Source organism: Pan troglodytes, chromosome 10 (assembly GCF_028858775.2).
Source record: "Pan troglodytes isolate AG18354 chromosome 10, NHGRI_mPanTro3-v2.0_pri, whole genome shotgun sequence".
Lineage (NCBI taxonomy): Eukaryota > Metazoa > Chordata > Mammalia > Primates > Hominidae > Pan > Pan troglodytes.
This window is the reverse complement of record NC_072408.2, coordinates 87,301,064-87,325,788: the sequence shown is the minus strand read 5'-3', so window position 1 is coordinate 87,325,788 and position 24,725 is coordinate 87,301,064. Positions and strand designations below refer to the sequence as shown.

The window sequence follows — 24,725 nt, the reverse complement described above, 5'->3', positions numbered from 1 at the left end:
TGAATTTTACCTACAGTTTATAAATTAAAGTGATAAAAAATGTTTTTCAAAAAAGCTTGAATTAGAAATGTCAGAAATGAAATCCATAAAACACATTGGGTCACCCCTCTAATACTTTATTATAGGCATATTCAAGCTGAAGACAGATAGATTTCTTACTCATAAAATACTATCTCCGTTCTAAAACCTGTCCACTGCTCTGGATATGAGAACAATATTATAACAGGTTTCCAATACAAAATACATAATTTGAAATTCTAATATAACTTAGAATTTTTATATTGAATAATAAAAGTCATAGACAAATGATTCATGCATTTTATGTTGTTTCGTTTAATAAACACATAAAATTCTATTTGTCAAGTAACTTCTGTACTAAGTGCTTTTAAAAATATAAACTTACGTAATCTTCATAAGAACCCTGTGAAGTAGAATGATACTGTTTCCACATTACCAATGGGAAATTGAGGCAAACAGAGATTAATTTTCCCAACATCACACAGATAAAAAGTGATCAAAATGCAATTTTTCATCAAACTGATGATGAATATTAGGCTTCATCATACATTTTGATATTTGAATATTTTTCTGGGCAGGATTTTTTTTTTAAGAAAAAGAACATTCTTTTAATTGGCATACATCCTTAACTCACCTCCCTCTGGTGTTTGAAAGCTAATGATATTGCTTCTTGTTTTCCCATCACCAAATCTGGTGCTAGCTGTTACATAAGCAGTGTATTCAACATTATAATCCAAATCTGATAACGCCAATGATGTTTCAGTGACATTAATAGTTTTTAATGATGATCTATTCCTGAGATAAAAAGAATATTATCTGTATAATTGAATTTTAAAAGTTAACAATACTTTTTGAGCACACTAACATTAAAAGTAAACAACATTAATATATGGAAATTTATTCGTCTAGATTAATAGAAAAAAGATGTTGGTTATCCTGAAATACTGAAAATAGTAAATTTCAGAATTCTTTAGTAAATTAACTTATTTTGCTTTTAATTATATTCAGTAATTAGATCAAATGTCAATATGATGTTCATAATTAGAGTTTGCTTGGACCAATTTTAATGGATATTAAGGAATACTATGTACTAAAGTAATTACAGTATTCCCTTTCATACTGATGTTTTCATTGTCCAAACATTTGTTCATTTCAAATGCTGGCAAAATCTTATTTAAACTATTAATTTATAAAATAAATCTATCCTTCAAATATCGTACAAAAGTAACATTTACTTCAGGCCAACACAAATAAATAAATAACAAATATCTAAATAGTGATATGTAAAATAACAAGGCTGTGGGCTCTCCTATAGTTATTTAATAGAAATGAGATTGGAAACAATGTATGTATATCATACAGGAAAGAAGAAAATATAGCTCACACCTCTCACTCAATCAAAATCTTTAAAGTATTTACAATATCACTCCAGAAAAGAAAACAAATCAAATAAATATTGACTCAAAACTCTCCAAGTACATATCAAAATCTCAGGAAGGGAAAAAAGAGTCTAAAGAACAAAATATAACACTATTTTATTTCAGTCATGTTAGTTCAGTTTCCACAGTTTGAACTGGGTATAGATTAATATCTAAAACCAAAAAATGAACATGTGTATAGTGGTGCTGAAAAATGTGCATTATTTTTTATTTATATTTTAGGAATAATAAAGTTAGTTATTAAAGAATTTAGATAAGGGAATATGATCAGTAACACTGAAAAAGTATATGTCTCATGTAATCTCATATTTTTCTACTTTAGACACACAAAGCACTGAAGAAGTAAATGAATATTCCCTCTGAATAGAAAAAGCTCTTTCTTTACCATTGAAATATTTGAAGCCTTGAATCATTAGGAGGAATAATAAATTTTAAATGAAGTAAGGGTTTCCACAGAGATACATTTCAGTCATGGTTTTACTGCCACAGAAGCACCAAGTTATTCCAAATATAAGTTTTGTTTTCTGAAAAATAGTTGGAAAGCTTACCACAGTGAGAAAAATATGGATTCGGAGTATGTGATTGGAGACAGGCAGGATTAGCCAGGCTATTCAGCAATTTGAAACAGTTTCATTTGACATCCTTTTTCAGGAGCAGTCGGGAGAGCTTTCTTTGACTCCATTGAGACCAGAGGAGAGGGGCTTTTAAAACTCTTGATACTGTGGCTATTAGTCGCCAGAAAAGATGCCTTTTCATAGAAACTACCTAATCCCATACTCTTATCATTGGTCACAGGTCATCAGGACACTACAGAAGAGCTAATCCAATATGGATCTCTAAAACTATGCAATTAAGACGAGTGTGGTGGCTCACACCTGTAATGCCGGCACTTCGGGAGACCGTGGCGGTTGGATCACTTGAGACCAGGAGTTTAAGGTCAGCCTGGGCAACATGGCAAAACCCTGTCTCCACTAAAAATAAAAAAATTAGCCCTGCGTGGTGGGCAGACCTGTGGTCCCAGCTTTCAGGAGGCTGAGGCACGAGAATTGCTTGAGCCCAGGAGGCGGAGGCTGAAGGGAGCCAATATCGGCAACTGCACTCCAGCCTGGGCAACAGAGCAAGACTGTGTCTCAAAAAAATAAATAAAATAAAATAAATAAAATAAAATAAAGCTATGCTATTAGCTCAAGTAATCTAATTGCATTATATCAATTTTTAAAATTATTTTCAAAAATGTATTTCAATGTTATCTGCTACCTTGCATCACTACCTTCTTGCCCTGATTTTCACAGCAAAATCTTGTACATAAGTATCTACCAACTGTAAAAAAAAAAAAAGCCTCAGATTATGTTCCATAGATAATGCAGAATCAAGGCAATTACCTGGAAATGGATATCAAAAATAAATTTTTATCTCAAATAGATATTTTAGTAAAAAGAAGCTAGTTGTTATAAATTACGTTAATAAAAACATAGTAGTTCACTTCAGTTTGCATATATATAGTTTCAACATCTAGCTTGGTTTACTCCCAAGAGACAAAATTAAGCTAAAAAATTTTTTTTCAGATGTCTCATCTGTTTGGAGTTCATTTTTCTTTTGCAGTTTAGAATTGTGGCTGATATTTTAATAAATAAGTTAGAAAAATAGGGTAGCATGAATATTAATTAAAACAATTCAGAATATATCAAATATGTAAGAGATTATTTGCTATAAAACTGATAACTAAAAGAAAGAGAAAGGAGACAGAATTGAACTGTCACCAAGGCTCGAACTCCATTTTCCTAGTAGCTGTTACCGAATTGGAGATAACACATAAATCTCTGTGCTGAAGTGTGAGCTCTCTAATCAAAGGAGCAATCTTCTGAGCAATCCTGAAGCTCAAAGTGTTCACTCCCTTTGAGCAAACCCTGTGTAGGAAATTCATTTTTGACACTGCTATAATAAGTTGTTACTCTTGCTTTCAGCTGGCTTAGTTTTAAAATCTGTTTTATTCTTATTAGCTTAAAAATATTATAATTATTATGTGTTCCATTATGTTTTATTTTCATTTATAAAAAAAGCATATGTTCTATATCTTGATTTTTTTCTCTTATCATGTTAACACCAATGATCTATATCATAATGTTTTTGTAGTTGCATAATTTGGATATATCATAGTTATTTAGTCATTCTATGAATTAACTTTTAGGCTTTTTCTCTTTTTTATTTCTTTAGCTATTATTAACAATGATTCCATAGTTATCCTTAAAGAAGTATCTTTTCATAATAGTACTTTTATTTCTACATATTAAATTGTGTGATTCCTTTTAAACTTCTTTAAATTTAAATATATATATATATTTTTAGCGACAAGGTCTTGTTATGTTGCCTAGGCTGGACTTGAATCCTGGGCTCAAGGTAACCTACCACCTTAGCCTTCCTTCAGAGTAGCTGGTACTACAGGCATGTAACCCTACACCAGGATACAAATTGTGTGTTTCTTGAGTCAAATGGTTTGAATGCTTTTTAAAATTTTAAGATTACTACTCCAAAATGATTACTGTATCAAATTTTAAGTTATAATAATTATAATTATTTAGAATCATACCACCAATGTGTGAGAGTACCCATTTTGACAAACTCACATAAATCTCTGGATATTATTAATATAGTTAGATTTTAGTAGATTTTTAGTTAGATTTTAGTTAGCCATTCCTGGCTGTGAGTGAGACAGAATGTCTTCTTACATGTTTGTTCGTCATTTGTGATCCATTAAAACAAATAATCACAAAAATAAACTTATTTATGGTTTTTTATATTTTATTTTAGTCTTTTAAATGAAAAACATTATTAGTCTGAGCTCTTTAGACACCATTCGTTAGAGAGTGCAAGCAAAGTTAACTTTCACACCTTCTGAATTTAGAGATGATATGTACAAAATCAATATTCAACAAAATCCAACAAAATGTAATTAGCATCTACTTTGTGTCGGGCACTACTTTAGGCATAAATATGAGTAAGATACAGCCCCTATCCTCAAAATAGAGAGATAAAGCAGTAAATAATTCTAAAACAATTTGCTAATGACAATGTGACTTCCTTAAGGACAAGGACAATAACTTTTTCCCTTAGTAGCTAAAAGTAAAGAACAAAGAAAGAAATGAGCAAAGAAATTAGTTGTGACCACAGTATAAAAAAAGAGAATAAGGCATGGCCCCAAAGATCCAGGAAATTATTCACTAGAAAGCCAGTTTGTAAAGTTTGAGAGTAGGATAGGGAGTTGAGGGAGGTGGGAGAAGAAGAGAGGAGGCCTACAGGACAAAGCAGGTCTAACTCTTACATATCCAAAGTCATAAACTGTGCACAAAGTGAGGGAATATAAATGTTACACAATAATTATTATCTAAAATATATTACTTTTCAACACTGGCCAAATCTCCCAACCCAGTGACTGTTTTCAAACTGAGATGAAACTTGAGGGAAGTCCTCAGTAAAATGATTTTACTTATTTAACTCTAAACCTATTTTTGAATAGGTTTCGAAGCTTTTTCTAATTTAGGAAATGAAAAAAATTTAATTACTTTGAAATTATTCTGTAAAAATACAAGATGTAGTTGTTCTGTCTTTACTCATGGGTAACGCCAAAAAAAGTCTTCAATTGGGATAAATAGTCTCTAAGATGAAGTTATTTCCTAATTAATTTACTTTTTTTTTTCAAAAGACATACCACATTTTGACATCTAGGGCATAAAAGAAATTCTAGATCAAAAGAGCAATTAATTTGCTTTACCAATTTCTTTGTTTCTCTCTTACAACACCAAGTCCATGCTAGGCCTATGAAGGAATCCTGAATACCCAAACCACAGTAAATAAATTTCTCTGTTTCCATAAGTATGAATGTGTATGGTTCTCTAGACAAGGTTTGAGACCCTTTGAAAAGTCATAGTCTTAGTTTTAATCTTTATCATTTGATATTTTGTTCCATGTGCATAATCTACCCTGATGGTATGTCCATCCCTGTTCATTTTTGTGAATTTATTTTTAAAACTTTAATCAGTTATTATCTAAATGTTCTAGATTAATCCTTTCACTCACTAAATAGAACTCCCCAAAATGAAGAATGTGAACACTCACTTACTTGACTCTTTATTAGATTATTTTTTTCCTCATATGAACGAGTGATGTTCATTAATTTTCCCATTATATAAGGAAACTACTCTTCTATGTTGTACTTTAGCATAATTACTCTGCACAACTTGCTAGCATCAGTAGGCTAGTGATTATGTATTAAATAATCCCAAAATAGCAAGGCATAAACAGTTGCACGTTCCTAAAGCTGTTCTAGCATCTCAGAGACAGTCTGAGTCAAAGCAGGGTATTCATTTGTTGTTATTGTTCCTATTGTCATCATTTGGTTGACTGGCTAACTTGGTTTGGTTTGGTTTGGCTTTGTTTTGCTTGTTTGCTTTTGGTAGGAAAGATACATTTAAAAGATTAAAGGACAAAGCCACTGAAGAGAATGAGTTTGAAGCTGAGGAAGCATACACTAATAATCCATAGATAGCTTTAGAGCAGACACAAGGAATTAGGATCCAGAAGGCAGGAGGAAGGATTGCACTTGAACTGAAAGAGAGAGATTTCATCCTCTGAGAATGGATGTAAATGAGTTGATGGATTCTGGAAGCAGGAATTTGAAATAGTCAAATTTTTGAGATAGTCACCTCAACTTTAAGTTTAGAATGGAAGCTGGGTTTGTCTGCTTTGAATGAGATGAGTGAGATTTAGCAAAGGGCTTGAAAATAGAGATGATTTGGGAAAATTTCTGAGGACAACAGGAGAGGAAACTGATCAAAAACATGAAAAATGACTTCCCAGGGGTGCTCAAAGATTAGTGAGATTAGAAAAAAACAAGACTTTTAAATGTACAATACTTCTTTCTTTCATTATTTCAACAAGCATTTATTGAGGGCCTAAAATATAAGTTATTATACTCTGTGATGGAAATATGAAGGTGACAAAGACATAACCTCTGGCTTCAATGGGTTTATAGCCACATATTATCATCCCATTAGGGCTCCAAAATTTGAGTAAAATACTTCAGAAAACGGGCTATTGGAGGAATACACAATTATTAACTACCCGTTTCTCTCCTTTAAAGCTTATAAACTATTCAGATATTTTTATTTTCTTTTACAAAGTGTATAAGTTATATCTTACTAGAAGCTTAAGATTTCATCCATTTGAAACTTATTGTCATAAGGTTATTTTAAATGTCCATTTATTTATTTATTTATTTATGAGACAGAGTCTCACTCTGTGACCCAGGCTGGAGTGCAGTGGTATGATCACAACTCACTGCAGCGTCGATGGCCCCAACCCCAGGCTCAGGTGATCCTCCCATCTCAGTCTCCTGAATAGCTGGGACTACAAGCATATGTTACCATACCTGGTTATTTTTTCTAGAGATGGGGTCTCACCATGGTGCCCAGGCTGATCGCAAACTCCTGGGTTCAAGCCATCTGCCCACCTTGGCCTCCCAAAGTGCTGGGATTACAGATATTTCTTAATTTTTAGATATCTGTAGTTATGGTGCCCACGCTGGTCTCAGACTCCTGGGATCAAGCCATCTGCCCACCTTGGCCTCCCAAAGTGCTGAGATTAAAGATATCTCTTAATTTTTGAGTTATCTGTAGTTATGTCTCCTTTTTCATTCCTAACATTAAATTAAATGTGCTTTTTCTCCTTTTTCTGGATCATCTCCCCATTTCTTTTTTAACTCTGTATTTTAAATTACTTATTAGTTTTGTTTTTCTCTTTTGTAAATTTTTAATTTAGTTTCTATAAGTATGGAATTTATGGATTATATATGATTATTAATGATAATATGGGAATAATTATTCATGTTTCTTCCCTGTCTGCTTGAGAACTTATCAATTTTGTACAAAGGGAGAGCAAAGCATAATATTTAATACTTTAAAGCATCATGAATTAAATGTTAGAACACAACTTTTATTTGGAAAAGAGTCAATTTTTGTGACCAATAATAGTATAGTATAATAATGAATTAAATAACTTTGGTGTAAATTAAATTGTGTTCAGATGAATACAAGGCTAACAATTACTTGACAGGGTTAACATAGTATAAATATTTTTCAAAACATTTTTCTACTGGAAATTTTCAAAAGTTACAGGTTCTATAAATATAATCATAAAATTAATTTTATAAATGAAAGTGTCTTTTAACACATTTAGTCAAGAAATAAGAAAGATGGCCTTTTTACTGAAAGTTTGCCATGTGTTGTAGAAACAAAAATGATTTTTAAAAAAAGCTAAGGTGATGCAAAGTGCTTAATGTATAGCAAGCTTTAAAATATAATCAGTGGTGGAATGTCTTTTAGTAGAGGCTTTTTATTTATAAGCATAAAGCTCTAAAGGTTGGAAAAAATTACTTAAATAATTTTTTTCAGTAAATCAGTGCCCTTCCACTTTACTAAAGATATTTTCTTTCATTTTTTCTTCAATAGTTTCAAATATCTGATCACCACATTAATTTCTCATCATAAGGCTTTAAAAAAACAAAAGCTCATTAATTTTCATTTCTTAGAGAAAGTCCTGGTTAGGACTCTTAAATGTAACCAAATAGTATCAACGTTAGCCCCTGCTTTAAAAAATTTTTAAACACATGGTACTTGCCTTACTACAAATTTGTAATATTGTTACTCCTGGCTCTCCCCAAAGAACATAATTTCAAACTGTCTGTTCTTCAGTTCCTCTAAAAAGCTGTGGAAAGTGTTGCTTATGGAAGACTTGGAGGATGGGCAAACCTTTAAATTTACTATTTTGGCCTTTGATCAAGCAGAAGCTACAGAAAGCCATATACATTATACATTTGATCTTAATTGTCTGTGAAATCACCTTCACCTTACTATATATATTTTTTGGGGAAATTCTTATCACTTTCCAATTCTGTACCCACATAATTCTATCCACCATACAAAAACCACACTAATAGTCTTTGGACTGATATGTCCAACTGACTCTTCTCAAAGTTTCTGGAATTCCAATGTACAGAACTAGTTCTCCAACTTAGTTTCCTCCAACCAAAGCTTTAGCTCCCAAATCTAGCCTCTCTGCAATCTTGCTTTCTGTAAACACCTGCTTCTCTGAGATGGCCAATTCTGGGTTCCAATTCATACCCTGTCTCCATAGATTTTGATTTTTATGTGAAGATCCATATACCAGAGAAAGCACAGATAGGATGGGGCATAGAACTGTGGAAATCCAGAGCATTAGAGAGGTTAAATTAAAATTGATTGACCACAAACATGCTGAAATATGTCCATGTGGTTTCTCCTCTAGATTTTTGATGCTATCTTTTAAAAATTGTTTAGAATACTTACTATGTTTCAGGCACTGAGCTAGTGACTTGTGATAAAGTACAGTCACTACACTAGACCTCACCAACTCGCAGGAAGATCCTTATTAAACAAGAAAATACAAATGTTATGAGAATTATAGAAAGGGAACTGAGCTTTTCAGTAGGTCAAGTACGTATTATAATAATAATCAGTAGTATACTCCCATTGTTTTTTATAGTATCCACATTATTTAGGAAGGGAGAACTAAGGCAATTCAGTAATAAATTGACTTCTTATAAGTAGAACCACATACACATACACAGAGTAAGAAACCTGAGAGTGACAGAGACAGAGAGAGAGAGAGAGAGAGAGAGAGAGAGACAGAGAGAGAGAATATGACTGTTAGTATTACACAGAATTTTAAAATTTTATTTAAACCATGTACCCAAAGATGTATGATCACACTCCTGGAGAAAACATTCCACGGGCTTTCCGCTGCACTCGCAAGAAAATTCAAACTTCTTATTCTGGCTTCAAGACTCAATGTATATGGCCTAACCAGCTCTCCAGCTTTATCTACTCCCACTTTTATCCTGTGCCATTATACACAAGACACAAAGGCCATCTCATTGTTGACCACATCAAGCTTCTTGCTGTTAACCACACCTGATAACATTATCAGGACATTTCAGCTATATGTATCAATATATTCCCATTTTTGCTTAAGCCAATTTAGGATGAGTCCAGTACTTGAAACAAAAAGAATCTTGACTATCAGTAATCTTGACCTGTTCCCTTATTTCAATAGTTCCGCATATGCCTTGATTCTGAGGATTTCCACCATCTTCATCACTTCTCCCTGAACAAGCTCTACTCTGTGTATTCAAACTGTACTAACCAGTAATCCAACTGGTTTGACTCATGAAATAGTGTAATTATCATTCTGTCATAATAGATACAGTCCATCAATGAACACAGACCAATATTAAGCCAATAATTTTTTAGTAGAAATATCCCACATGAGTTGATGCAATAAGCTTACTTAAACTCCCTAAATATTTTTCACACATGCTGTTACCAAATTCAGACTTCTATAATCCTATAAATGCACTGTTTTATGTTTAGAACAAAGGCCAATTATAACACATATCCCTATTGGTGTAGTAAAAGCATAATTTGAGAGTAACACAGATCTGGGTGTGAATTCTGATTCTGTCATCCTTAGCTCTGTAACCTTACCTGTGTCCTTAATCTCATCAAGAACATTTCCACAACTATAAAATGGGGATAATATTCTTTTCTTTGTGGTATTTTTGAAAAAGAAAAAAATATGTAAGAAACATTTGTCTCAAAATGGTAACTAGTACACGGTAAACTAAAAATACAATCCTAAGCCTGTCAACCAACTGAATCTTAAAAACAATGGAGTTTCTGGCCATGACAGGATGGGAGGTCAGACACACCTCAGTATACCCCCCACCGCTTACTGTTAGACACAACAGCTGACCTAAATTAATGCTAAAATTGTGCGATATTCTGTTTTTACGCTGCTGATAAAGACATACCTGAGACTGGTAATTCATAAAGAAAAAGAAGTTTAATGGACTCACAGTTCCATGTGGCTTAGGAGGCCTCACAATCATGGCAGCAGGCAAAAGGCATGTCTTAATGGCGACAGGCAAGAAAGGATGAAAGCCAAGCGAAAGGGGAAACCCCTTGTAAAACCATCAGGTCTCATCAGTGTTCTGTATTCAGGAAACCCATCTGACATGCAGAGACACACATAGGCTCAAAATAAAGGGATGGAGGAAGATCTACCAAGCAAATGGAAAACAAGAAAAGGCAGAGGTTGCAAACCTAGTCTCTGATAAAACAGACTTTAAACCAACAAAGATCAAAAGAGACAAAGAAGGCCATTACATAATGGTAAAGGAATCAATTCAACAAGAAGAGCTATCGATCCTAAATATATACGCACCCAATACAGGAGCACCCAGATTCATAAACCAAGTCCTTCGAGACCTAGAAAGAGACTTAGACTCCCACACAATAATAATGGGAGACTTTAACACCCCCTGTCAACATTAGACAGATCAATGAGACAGAAAGTTAACAAGGATATGCAGGAATGGAACTCAGCTCTGCACCAAGCAGACCTAACAGACATATACAGAACTCTCCATCCCAAATCAACAGAATATGCATTCTTTTCAGCACCACACCACACCTATTCCAAAATTGACCACATAGTTGGAAGTAAAGCACTCCTCAGCAAATGTAAAAGAACAGAAATTATAAAAAACTATCTCTCAGATCACAGTGCAATCAAACTAGAACTCAGGATTAAGAAACTCTCTCAAAACTGCTCAACTACATGGAAACTGAACACCCTGCTCCTGAATGACTACTGGGTACATAACGAAATGAAGGCAGAAATAAAGATGTTCTTTGAAACCAATGAGAACAAAGACACAACATACCAGAATATCTGGGACACATTCAAAGCAGTGTGTAGAGGGAAATTTATAGTACTAAATGCCCACAAGAGAAAGCAGGAAAGATCTAAAATTGACACCCTAACATCACAATCAAAAGAACTAGAGAAGCAAGAGCAAACACATTCAAAAGCTAGCAGAAAGCAAGAAATAACTAAGATCAGAGCAGAACTGAAGGAAATAGAAACACAAAAAACCCTTCAAAAAAATCAATGAATCCAGGAACTGGCTTTTTGAAAAGATCAACAAAATTGATAGACCACTAGCAAGACTAATAAAGAAGGAAAGAGAGAAGAATCAAATAGATGCAATAAAAAATGCTAAAGGGGATATCACCACCGATCCCACAGAAATACAAACTACCATGAGAGAACACTATAAACACCTCTATGCAAATAAACCAGAAAATCTAGAAGAAATGGAGAAATTCCTCGACACATACACCCTCCCAAGACTAAACCAGGAAGAAGTTGAATCTCTGAATAGACCAATAACAGGCTCTGAAATTGAGGCAATAATTAATAGCTTACCAACCAGAAAAAGTCCAGGACCAGAAAAATTCACAGCCGAATTCTACCAGAGGTACAAGGAGGAGCTGGTACCATTCCTTCTGAAACTATTCCAATTGATAGAAAAAGAGGGAATCCTCCCTAACTCATTTTATGATGCCAGCATCATCCTGATACCAAAGCCTGGCAGAGACACAACAAAAAAAGAGAATTTTACGTGAATATCCCTGATGAATATTGATGCAAAAATCCTCAATAAAATACTGGCAAACCAAATCCAGCAGCACATCAAAAAGCTTATCCACCATGATCAAGTGGGCTTCATCCCTGGGATGCAAGGCTGGCTCAACATACACAAATCAATAAACATAATCCAGCATATAAACAGAACCAAAGACAAAAACCACATGATTATCTCAATAGATGCAGAAAAGGCCTTTGACAAAATTCAACAGCCCTTCACGTCAAAAACTCTCAATAAATTAGGTATTGATGGGACGTATCTCAAAATAATAAGAGCTATCTATGACAAACCCACAGCCAATATCATACTGAATGGGCAAAAACTGGAAGCATTCCCTTTGAAAAGTGGCACAAGACAGGGATGCCCTCTCTCACCACTCCTATTCAACATAGTGTTGGAAGTTCTGCCCAGGGCAATTAGGCAGGAGAAGGAAATAAATGGTATTCAATTAGGAAAAGAGGAAGTCAAATTGTCCCTGTTTGCAGATGACATGATTGTATATCTAGAAAACCCCATCGTCTCAGCCCAAAGTCTCCTTAAGCTGATAGGCAACTTCAGCAAAGTCTCAGGATACAAAATCAATGTACAAAAATCACAAGCATTCTTACACACCAATAACAGACAAACAGATAGCCAAATCATGAGTGAACTCCCATTCACAATTGCTTCAAAGAGAATAAAATACCTAGGAATCCAACTTATAAGGGACATGAAGGACCTCTTCAAGGAGAACTACAAACCACTGCTCAATGAATTAAAAGAGGATACAAACAAATGGAAGAACATTCCATGCTCATGGTAGGAAGAATCAATATCGTGAAAATGGCCACACTCCCAAGGTAATTTATGGATTCTATGCCATCCCCATCAAGCTACCAATGCCTTTCTTCACAGAATTGGAAAAAACTACTTTAAAGTTCATATGGAACCAAAAAAGAGCCCGCATTGCCAAGTCAATCCTAAGGCAAAAGAACAAAGGTGGAGGCATCACGCTACCTGACTTCAAACTACACTACAAGGCTACAGTAACCAAAACAGCATGGTACTGGTACCAAAACAGAGATATAGATCAATGGAACAGAACAGAGCCCTCAGAAATAATGCCTTATATCTACAACTATCTGATCTTTGACAAACCTGACAAAAACAAGCAATGGGGAAAGGATTCCCTATTTAATAAATGGTGCTGGGAAAACTGGCTAGCCATATGTAGAAAGCTGAAACTGGATCCCTTCCTTACACCTTATACAAAAATTAATTCAAGATGGATTAACGACTTAAATGTTAGACCTAAAACCATAAAAACTCTAGGAGAAAACCTAAGCAATACCATTCAGGACATAGGCATGGGCAAGGACTTCATGTCTAAAACACAAAAAGCAATGGCAACCAAAGCCAAAATTGACAAATGGGATCTAATTAAACTAAAGAGCTTCTGCACAGCAAAAGAAACTACCATCAGAGTGAACAGGCAACCTTCAGAATGGGAGAAAATTTTTGCAATGTATTCATCTGACAAAGGGCTAATATCCAGAATCTACAAAGAACTCAAACAAAATTTACAAGAAAAAAACAAACAACCCCATCAAAACGTGGGCAAAGGATATGAACAGACACTTCTCAAAAGAAGACATTTATGCAGCCAAAAGACACATGAAAAAATGCTCATCATCACTGGCCATCAGAGAAATGCAAATCAAAACCACAATGAGATACCATCTCACACCAGTTAGAATGGTGATCATTAAAAAGTCAGGAAACAACAGATGCTGGAGAGGATGTGGAGAAATAGGAACACTTTTACACGGCTGGTGGGACTGTAAACTAGTTCAACCATTGTGGAAGTCAGTGTGGCGATTCCTCAGGGATCTAGAACTAGAAATACCATTTGACCCAGCCATCCCATTACTGGATATATACCCAAAGGATTATAAAACACACTGCTATAAAGACACATGCACACGTATGTTTATTGTGGCACTATTCACAACAACAAAGACTTGGAACCAAGCCAAATGTCCAACAATGATAGACTGGATTAAGAAAATGTGGCACATATACACCACGGAATACTATGCAGCCATAAAAAATGATGAGTTCATGTCCTTTGTAGGGACATGGATGAAGCTGGAAACCATCATTCTCAGCAAACTCTCACAAGGACAAAAAACCAAACACCGCATGTTCTCACTCATAGGTGGGAATTGAACAATGAGAACACATGGACACAGGAAGGGGAACATCACACACCGGGGCCTGTTGTGGGGTGGGGGGAGGGGGGAGGGATAGCATTAGGAGATATACCTAATGTTAAATGGTGAGTTAATGGGTACCGCACACCAACATGGCACATGTATAGATATGTAACAAACCTGCACGTTGTGCACATGTACCCTAAAACTTAAAGTATAATTTTCAAAAATTGTATTAAAAGTAATATGTGATTAAAGACATAAAATACAAAAAAAAAAAAAACCATCAGGTCTGATGAGACTTATTCACTACCATGAGAACCATATGGGGGAAACCGCCACAGGATTCAATTATCTCCTACCAGTCCCTCCAACAACATGTGGAAATTATGGGAGATACAATTCAACATGAGATGAGAGTTGGGTGGGGACACAACCAAACCATATGAAATAGAGACCACGAGGCTGAGAGAACAGACTCTTCGTGACAATAAGATACCAAATTATAAACATGACATATGGCCATGTCAGGCAAGGGTTAAGACATGTATCCCCCCCCAATCCCCACCCAAAACACACACTTAACCTATGCTCTAACTGCCATAGGTTTTATTTTTCTCTAGCAGTTAAACAAGCACTGGCCTCAAGATAAGCAATATTAAAACAATTGTAGCTCACCATCAGACAGAGACTAACTGACCCCCTGTTCCACAAGCCATAATTACAGCTTTGATTGGACAAGATACTGATTTCAGTAACTTTCTCCTGATAAGACCACTGACCATGGACTGGTTCTGGCTAATTTACAGAGGCTGTGCACTTGAATGACTTTGTGTACTGAAAAAATCATTTGATGTATAGGACCTAATCGTAACACATTTAAATGTGAAGTCTCAACCCCAAAGTGAACATGGATCATTTGTTACATACATGTTTGTTCAATACACATGTGTCAGGACCACCTTCCTGAATATTCATAGCTCCTCCTGTAGCAGGTTAAATATGTATGTTTAGCTAACCCTTTCCGCATAAAGCTCCTACCCCGATCCCTCCTCCTTCAAAGTGCCCAACTCCAGTCTTTGCTGGAGGCACACTTCCCAGTCTGAGAGATGGCCACCTTAAAGGCTGTCATCCTTTAAAAGAAATAAAGTCTCCTTTCTAAATTTTTAGATTGTGAGATTTTTAAGTTAATAGCACTATTCTTGATTCAGTTCCTTCAGCTTTCTGAGACATTTTGTTCCCTAAGTCTGACATGCAAAGAAATCACAAACTCTCTGTGTTCTGCATTTCAAAAACTTGATGAGAAGATTGCCTAAATCAACAGTTAATAACTCAAGATTCAGACAAGTAAAATAAATGACTAAAAAGTTTCGTTTAAAATAAGGTTTGGTGGCAGGAAGTAAAAGTTCTCTATAATAAAAACTACAAAACATTGATGAAAAAAAGTGAAGAGGACACCAAAAAATGGAAAGCTATTCGATGTCATGGGGTGGAAGAATCACTATTATTAAAATATCCTATCTATACTACCCAAAGCAATCTACAGATGCAATGCAATCTCTGTCAAAATATCAAAGACATTCTTCACAGAAATAGAAAAAATATCCTAAAATTTATATGGAACCATGAAAGACCCAGAATAACAAAGCTATCCTAAGCAAAAAGAAAAAACTGGAGGAATCGCATTATCTGACTTCAAATTATACTACAGAGTTATAGTAACCAAAATAGTATGGTACTGGCATAAAAACAGACACATAGACCAATGGAACAGAATAGAGAATGCAGAAACAAGTTCACATACCTACGATGAACTCATTCTTGCTAAAGATGCCAAGAACATACATTGGATAAAGGACAGTCTCTTCAATAAATGGTGCTGGGAAAACTGGATATCCATATGCAGAAGAATGAAACTTTACCTCCATCTTTCACCATATACAAAAATTAAATCAAAATGGATTAAAGACTTAAATCTAAGACCTCAAACTATGAAACTATTGCATTGGGTAAAATCTCCAGGATATTGATCTGGGTGAAAATTTCTTGAGTAATACCCCACAAGCATAGGCAACCAAAGCAAAAACGGACAAACAGGATCACAACTAGTTAAAGAGCTTCTGTACAGCAAAGAAAACAATCAACAAAGAGAAAAGACAACCCACAGAATAGGAGAAAATATTTGCAAACTATCAGTCTGACAAGGGATTAATAACCAGAATGCATAAGCAGCTCAAACAACTCTACAGGAAAAAGAACTAACAATCCAATCAAAAATGGACAAAATATTTGAATAGACATTTCTCAAAAGATGACATACAGATGTCAAGGGGGCTTATGAAAAGGTGCTCAACATCATTGATCATCAGAGAAATGCAAATCAAAACTACAGTGAGATACCATCTCACCCCAGTTAAAATAGCTCTTCTCCAAAAGACAGGCAATAACAAATGTTGGAGAGAATGTGAAGAAAAGGGAACCCTTGTACACTGTTGGTGGGAATACAAATTAGTAAAATCACTACGGAGAACAGTTTGGAAGGTCCTCAAAAAACTAAAAATAGAGCTAATGTAAAATCTAGCAATCCTACTGCTGGGTATATAGCCAAAAGAAAGGAAATCAGTATATGGAAGAGATATCTGCACTTACATGTTTGTTGCAGTACTCTTCACAATAGCCAAGATTTGGAAGCAACCAAAATGTCCATCAATGGTTGACTCGATAAAGAAAATGTGGTACATCTATACGCAATGGAGTACTATGCAGCAATAAAAAAGAATGAGATGCCATCATGGTCATTGTGTTAAGTCAAATAAGTCAGGCACAAATGACAAACTTCACATGTTCTCATTTATTTGTGGATGCTAAATATCAAAACAATTGAATTTATAGAGATAGACAGTAGAAGCATGGTTACCAGAAGGTGGGAAGGGTAGTGAGGAGGGGTGGGGAAAGCGGGGATGGTTAATGGGTATAAAAAAATAGAAAGAATGAATATGATCTAGTATTTGACAGTGCAACAGGGTGATTATAATAAATAATAATTAATTGTACATTATAAAATAACTAAAAGAGTAAAATTGGATTGTTTATAACACTAAGGACAAATGCTTGAGGGGATGGATACCCCATTTTCCATGATGTTGTTATTACTTGTTACACGCTTGTATCAAAGTATCTCATGTACCCCATAAATATATAAACCTACTATGTACCTACAAAATTTTCTTTCAGTTAAAATGAAATAAGAGGGTGTGATGGGAACCACGGTAAACAACTAAGCAAATGCTTCAAATAAAAGACAGCCACCATTCAACTCTGCTGATTTTTTTTTGCCACAGGAAATATGGCAAAAGTGTTCTGATTTTTATAAGAAACAAAGGAAATTGAAGTTTTACAAGAGATCTACTCATTTTTTTAACACTGACAATCAATTCTAAATTTATGACCCACTTGCAAATCATGAGTGGCCATGGGCTTGACCTTGGCACTCAAGCTTCAGAGTGATTCAGAAAAATGACTATCAGGAAAGAGTTGAGAGAGAACATTGGTCAGAACATTGGTCATCCCACTAGAAACCTCATATTAAGCCCTAAAGAGCATTCATATGCTCTACCGCTCCATCTATCTGTATTTCTTTCTTTCATCTTCCCAACTTAACCTCAGTACTCCATGTCTATAATGCTACTTGTCAAACTCTTGACAGTCATTCCTGCTGCCTTCATACACTGCCTCCACTGAGATGCTCTCCTAATTCACAAATCTATCTTTACCACTTTCACTCCAAAATGGATATAACTTCAGAAAATCTGAAATGGCCCCCTTCCCATTCTGATGATTGATCTATATTATATGCAGTAACCATGAGGTCATTTTTAACACGGTGAAAATCTTTTAGAAAACTTGGAGAAACTAGAGTAGGTATACTTTTTTAGGATTCAGAAGTCCATTTACAAAGGTAATCTTTTATGTTACTGAGGGAATTATTTGACCAGTGATATTTAATAAAGAGCTGCATTAGAATTATCTTGACTTCCTAATATATTCTTTGGCAAGTGTTTTTCAATTATTTCACATGGGCATATCTTATCTGCAATAAGTCGTCAATCGTTTTAAGGTGCTGTATGTTATATATCTCCCCACAGAGTTTAATAAACATTTGTCAGACTGTTTCAGAATTACCTCTCATAATTACTACTAAGAAAATTGAGAAACATTTCAGAGTCAAGATTTGTATATAAGTTAGAACTTTCAGCATCACTTTCAGTCCTCAGTCTTTTAGCTATAGAGGGTATATTCTCTTAGAAGTTTCCTAAAGAAAGAAGAAAACTACTGTTAAATTTTACTGACCCATCTAAAAGTAAAAGTGCTAAACAATTACAAGTTGAATTCAAGAAAATAGTAAATAAATAAGTTCTACTGGAACATCATGCCTCAATTCAAAATGTATTAAAACAATAAGCTTACAGTGCTCCAATAGAAATCCATTTATTTAATGGTGGTTGCCCTAGGAATTCAAGGACTGTGTATCATTTGAAAAATACGTGTTATTTATCAATAACTGCAGGGGGGAAATGCTAGTTTACCATCTTGATGGATGATAAAAGTTATTTTGCAAAGCAAACTTCAGAAGGAAAAATCATTTTAAAATGCAATGGATTAAAACAGATTTCTGAACATACCATCTACAAATCAAATGTGACTCATACAGTAATGGATATAAAATGGTTACACATTAACCCTCATGAGTTATTTTGTCAAGAAATATTCATGATAAAGAAAAAAGTTACCCAATATAATAAATGTAATAGGCAGCCTGCATTTTGAAGACACACTCAAAAAAAAAAAAAAGAAATATTCAGTCAGGTGTAGTGGCTCACGCCTGTAATCCCAGCACTTTGGGAGGCTGAGACAGGAGGATCACCTGAGGTCAGGAGTTCAAGACCAGCCTGGCCAACATGGCAAAACCCCATCTCTAGTGAAAAATAAAAAGAAATAAAAATAAATTAGCTAGGTGTGGTAATGGGCACCTGTAATCCCAGCTACTCGGGAGGCTGAGGCAGGAGAATCACTTGAACCCAGGAGGCAGAGGTTGCAGTGAGCCAAGATGGCGCCATTGCTCTCCAGCCTGGGCAACAGAGCGAGACCCCCTCTCAAAAAAAAAAAAAAAGGAAATATTCAAATAAATGTTTTTTACAAGAATTTGGTAATTATTGGAGCAGCTGAAATAATGGCAACTGAGAATTATGAGAGAACTATGGACTCCTGAAACAGGAATCCTGCTAACAATGATAGCTACCAATTATTAAGTACTTTACAGGAACCAAAGATAACTGAGTGTCAGAGCCAAGATTCAAACCCATGTCTCACTGACTAAAAACCCATGTGTATTACATTGTGATACCTGCCTCCTCTCCCCAAAACTGATTATGGTAAGAGTCCCCAAAAAAGATTAGTGATCACTAATGAAGGAATCCAGAATTATGACCATTCCCTTCGCTACACTTACTATACCTTACAGGGCTATTTCCAACTAAGGATGTTAGTAAGACACTAAAGTATGTTAGTAAGATACTAAAGCATAAAGCTTCCAGCAAGCATCTTAGTAAGACGATGCTGAAAATTTAAATATATGTGTATATTTAATTATATATATTACATATATATTATAGATAATATTCTTGAATATGTTAAGGTCTATCCTTTTTTGTTCTATCTTTATGTAATCTTACTCTTTTCCACTGAGTCATCCATTATCTGAAAAAGCATCACTATTCTTATTGCAGAAATACAATGAGAAAAAATATATATAACAATTATATATAATAATATGTAATAATTATATAATACCTAATGTAATATAATCATATATAATATATACATATACTTATATTGCATATATGTCATATATAAAAATATATATTATACAAATATATATTTTGTATACAAAATATACAAATATATAAAAAAATTTGTATAATATATATACAAATAATATATATATTATATAATATATATTATATATATTATACTATATATAATATATTTGTATAATATATATTTATATATATATATACAGTTTCTAACTTAAAACATACTCTTCATTCATTCATCCATTGAACAAATATTAAGTTTCAATTATGTGCCAGGTAATAGTCTCTTTTAAATACCGCAATGAACAAACTAAATTTTAAAGCAGAGAGAGAGAGTGTGTGTGTGTGTGTGTGTGTGTAAAATAAAGCCAAGTTTTACTGAGGGAAAAGTGTTTTCTACGTTCCATTTACACATCAAGAGTCAATCCTGGATTATTTGCGACCACAGAGTTTTACAATTAAGTAGTTATAATTAAATTAAGACCTTTGAGGTGTAGAAAGGAAAGAGTATACGGAAGAAGGAAATTTCCATCAGTCAAAAGAAAGATAAAAGGAAAAATTTTGCACTACGAAAAAAAGAGTGAGAGAAATAAAAGGGCAAAGCCATCACACTGGAGTGTCCCATGATCTTAGGGTAAGGATTAAGTGGTGACAACACCTGAATAGATTTGGGAGAGAAATCCCAGTGTAAAGAAGACTTTCTTTTTTCTCAGGATGGAGATAAACATGACAAGCCGCTTAGAAAATCTCTGTGTCGAGCAAGACGTAAGGGCTCCTCTAGCAGATCATCCAGAGCTACAGCAGGGTGTGGAAGTACCTTTCTCAAATCCTTCACACTGTAGATTGGTGCAGAGAAATCAGCTGGGAGTATCTAGCTACCTGAGGTTCAACACAGACATGCTAGGGAACCAGGGGACTAGAATAAGCCTTGAGGTTGGACCAAGGATAAAACAGAAAATAGGAACCTTGAAACTGGAAGCCGTGACTGCAAGTTTGTGCCAGAATGATTCCATAAAAAGGTCAGGTGACGTCTCTCACAATATTGATATGGGAGTGGGGGCAGGGAAGTGCTGGGTAGAGAAGGGCGGGTCTCTGCCTAGGGCCCCACACCCGGGCTTGTTTGTGCCCAGGGACCTAGATGAGGACAGGCATTTCTGTTTTCCCGCCTAAATGTTGCATTTCCCAACACCACCCTGGCCCACCACGCCCCCATCCTGTGCCTATAAAAATCCCAAGACCCTAACGGGCACACACACAAGCGGCTGGACATTGACAGGAACACGTTGGCGTAAGACACAACGGCTGGACATCGAGAGGAATGCAGCGGCCTAACAGCACACACTGACAGACGCCGCAGGCCAGCAGGCCATCAACCAGCGGAACAACGCACAGTTTGGCGGGTGAGGACGGAGGAGAGTCGCTGCTGAGTGGCCCGACTCCAGGGGAAAACCATCTTCCCACTCCATTTCCCTCTGGCTCCCCCCCTCTGCTGAGAGTTACCTCCACTCAATAAATCGTGCTCTCCAAGCCCACGTGTGATCCAGTTCTGGTACTCCAAGGCAAGAAACCCCGGGATACAGAAAGCCCTCTGTCCTTGCGATAAGGCAGGGGGTCTAACTGAGCTAACACAAGCCCCCTACGGATGGCTAAACTAAAAGAGCATACTGTAACACACGCCCACTGGGGTTTCAGCTGTAAACATTCACCCCTAGACCCTGCCATGGGGTCGGAGCCCCACAACCTGCCCGTCTGCATGCTCCCCCTAGAGGTTTGAGCAGGGGGGCACCAGAGAATTGAGACACACCCCCGTCGCACGCCCCGAGAGCAGGACAAGGGAACTTTTTCTGTTTCAATATCACGGATTTGAGATTCCCTCACCCCACTTTCATTGGGCTTCCCCTGTACCCAGACTACCTCAGAAAATGAGATAAGGATACCTCTTGAAGGATGAGAGAAAAAGTACAATTGAAGAGTTAAACTTTGAATTGATTGAATATTTACCCAAAAGAGACCGAATTAAACCCAGAGGGAATGAGAAATGAATAGTTTATCTAAAATCAGTGCTTTCATCAACCCCAGCATCATTGCAAAAAGCAAAAATAACCAGTTACAGAAAATAAAAGGTCATGTTCTATATGACATCAGAATTGTAGCATATAAAATTTGAGCCATGCTATATTCTTAAGAGGTGGTGTAATGTACATTGTCATTACTTATCCCTAACAAATCCTGGTACCTTTAGACATTTTGGAACTATAAATAGACAACTAAAGTTATAGCTAAGTTCCTAGAATAGGAGGCTCCCATTGACATGGAGTTCATACCCAGAGAGAGAAAAACTGGGTGAACAGCATCCCTTAAAATGCTATCCAACCACATGTGTTTCTGTCTAGGTGTGTTATGCATTATGCTAGATATACACGGAAGCTCTAGGAAGGGAAGCATGATCACTGTATAGAAGAAAACAATTATTCTCATAATGCAGGGCTGAAAATCCCAGCCAGAAAAATCTTGATTCTCACTTAATCTGTTTCATTTAAATTTTTTTCTAACTTAATCAATGCCATCAAATTCTAGTAGTAACCACACTTGATTCAAAAATCTAGAAGTCATCTTTGATTCTTCTCTTTTTCTTATCTGCACAGCCAATCCATCACCAAGTCCTGTTAGTTTTTCTTCCCAAATGTAGCTCAAAGCCACCTACTTCTCCCCTCTGTTGCCACTACCATCTCTTTCCCAGACTACTAAAATAGCCTAGCATCCCTGCTAACACTTTTGTCCCTGACAATTCATTCTTTATAAGGAATCTAAAGTGATTTAAATTATCTATGAACTCCCTTTATAGTTAAAATGAAAACAAAATCCTTACCATGGCTTGACTCCTGAACTTTATTTCCTGTCCCCACTGTTACCCTCCTCTGGTTCTCTAATCCCCAGCAACATTGACCTCCTTTCTGGTCTTCAAAGTGACAAGTTTTGTTTCCCCACAGAGCTTGTGCAGTTGGTATTCCCTCCTTCTTGAAAGTTCTGCCCTGTAGATTTTTACATGGCAAGAAGCTCTTTCTTGTCAACTGGATCACAGCTCAATGACACTTCTTCAAAGAGAACTTCCTGAAGCATCCCATCAAAAGTAGACCTCCTTCCCCCAACATTCCCTTGTTTGCTTGTTTGTGGGTATATAATCCAGTTATCTCTTGGGAGTATAAGAGATACAACACCCTTGAGGGCAACGGTCTTATGTGAGTCTTCTTCATGAGTATATAGGTATTCTATCAATATTGTTCAATGAATGAATGAGTGAATAAATAAATAGGGTAATGAAAAGGAATGGCAATCTTCTTCCCACTGCTTCCTTTTCACTAACTGTGAGTCCAGACACTCCCACTTTCATCACGACTAGGCAAAGTCACTAGGAATCAGGCAACAAAGAAAACAAAAAATATAGTCTTAAAGAGAAATATGTAAAGGGGTTAAAGGGGAATTAGGGAAAGAAAAATCTTAACTTAGGAAAGAGAAGAAGAGGAGACTTCTTTAAAACATCATAGCATCTCCCTCAATGCTGGCCCTTCAAATTCAGAAATATAAAAGGAAATGGCTATGTTTTATGAAGTATTGTGTAAATTGTATTTTCTGAGTTGAAATATATGAAATCCACTAGGTAATGTGTTACCTAATTGGTGAATCTAAAGAGGATTTACATTACATCAAAGTAAAGATTTCAATCTACCAAGTTCTCATGAAGTAGTATAAGCATGCTAACTAACATGAGATACAATGTTGGATTTCATCTTTTTCACAATTGAAGGATAAACAGGTAATCAGGGTAACAGTGATCAGAAATGAAATACATTGTTTACATTTCAAATTAAAAATTGACCTTAAATAACAGATTTCTTTAAAAATAGCTATTTTGAATGTTTATTAAAATTACTCTGCTCAAGGGACACTTGAAAGACAGTGACATGAGAGTACTTGTGTAAAACTTCAGAAGTGTAAAAGTATATGCTTACATTCATACAAATTGACTTGTCAATGACTTTTAAGAGTAGGAATTTAGTATAATTATGCATAACACATAATTTTTTGTTTTAATTGCAAAATTATTTCATTTGACCATGATTGAACCACTACATAATACGGATAAACTTGTTTCTTAATCAAAACATATTAACTAGCCTATTAATAATCAGGTTCCTAATGTAGCACCACATTCTGAAATCTAAAAACTACATTCCTATTATGTTACAGATTAATATCTGTTCTCAGAACTATTTCCAAAAAAAAAATTATTACCAGACATAAACTGTGTAATAAAGGATAATTCCATTTGGCTCCAGGGGTGGTTGCCATGACAACTTCACCGTGACACCAGACAACTGTTTTACAGAGAAGTCTTGAGGGGGAGAATCAGGAGCTGTAAAGTTAGGGTATAGAATAATGTGTTTTATTAAACATATATAAGAAAAAGTTAACATGGAAATGCACACAATTTTTATTATAAACTTTCTGGTAAAGGAATTAGGTTCAGTGCTTTTCTCCAGAAGCACAAGAGACTGTTTACTTTCAAAATGAGATGATAAAGGAAGATTTTGCATGGTGGTATTAGAACATCTGTTTC

General features: G+C 35.4%; 1 protein-coding gene across 3 annotated transcripts in view; it reads right to left on the bottom strand.

Annotated features, from left to right (window-relative positions):
• The window catches only part of PTPRQ (protein tyrosine phosphatase receptor type Q), a 242,317-nt gene that overhangs the window by 151,197 nt on the left and 66,395 nt on the right, over positions 1-24,725 (bottom strand). For all 3 annotated transcript variants that reach the window (XM_024347962.3, XM_024347960.3, XM_024347961.3), the window contains exons 17-18: positions 24,401-24,521; positions 653-813 (exon numbers count right to left, since the gene is read on the bottom strand). In XM_024347962.3, the coding sequence (XP_024203730.3) occupies positions 653-813; positions 24,401-24,521 (282 nt within the window). The remainder of the gene's footprint in view (positions 1-652; positions 814-24,400; positions 24,522-24,725) is intronic.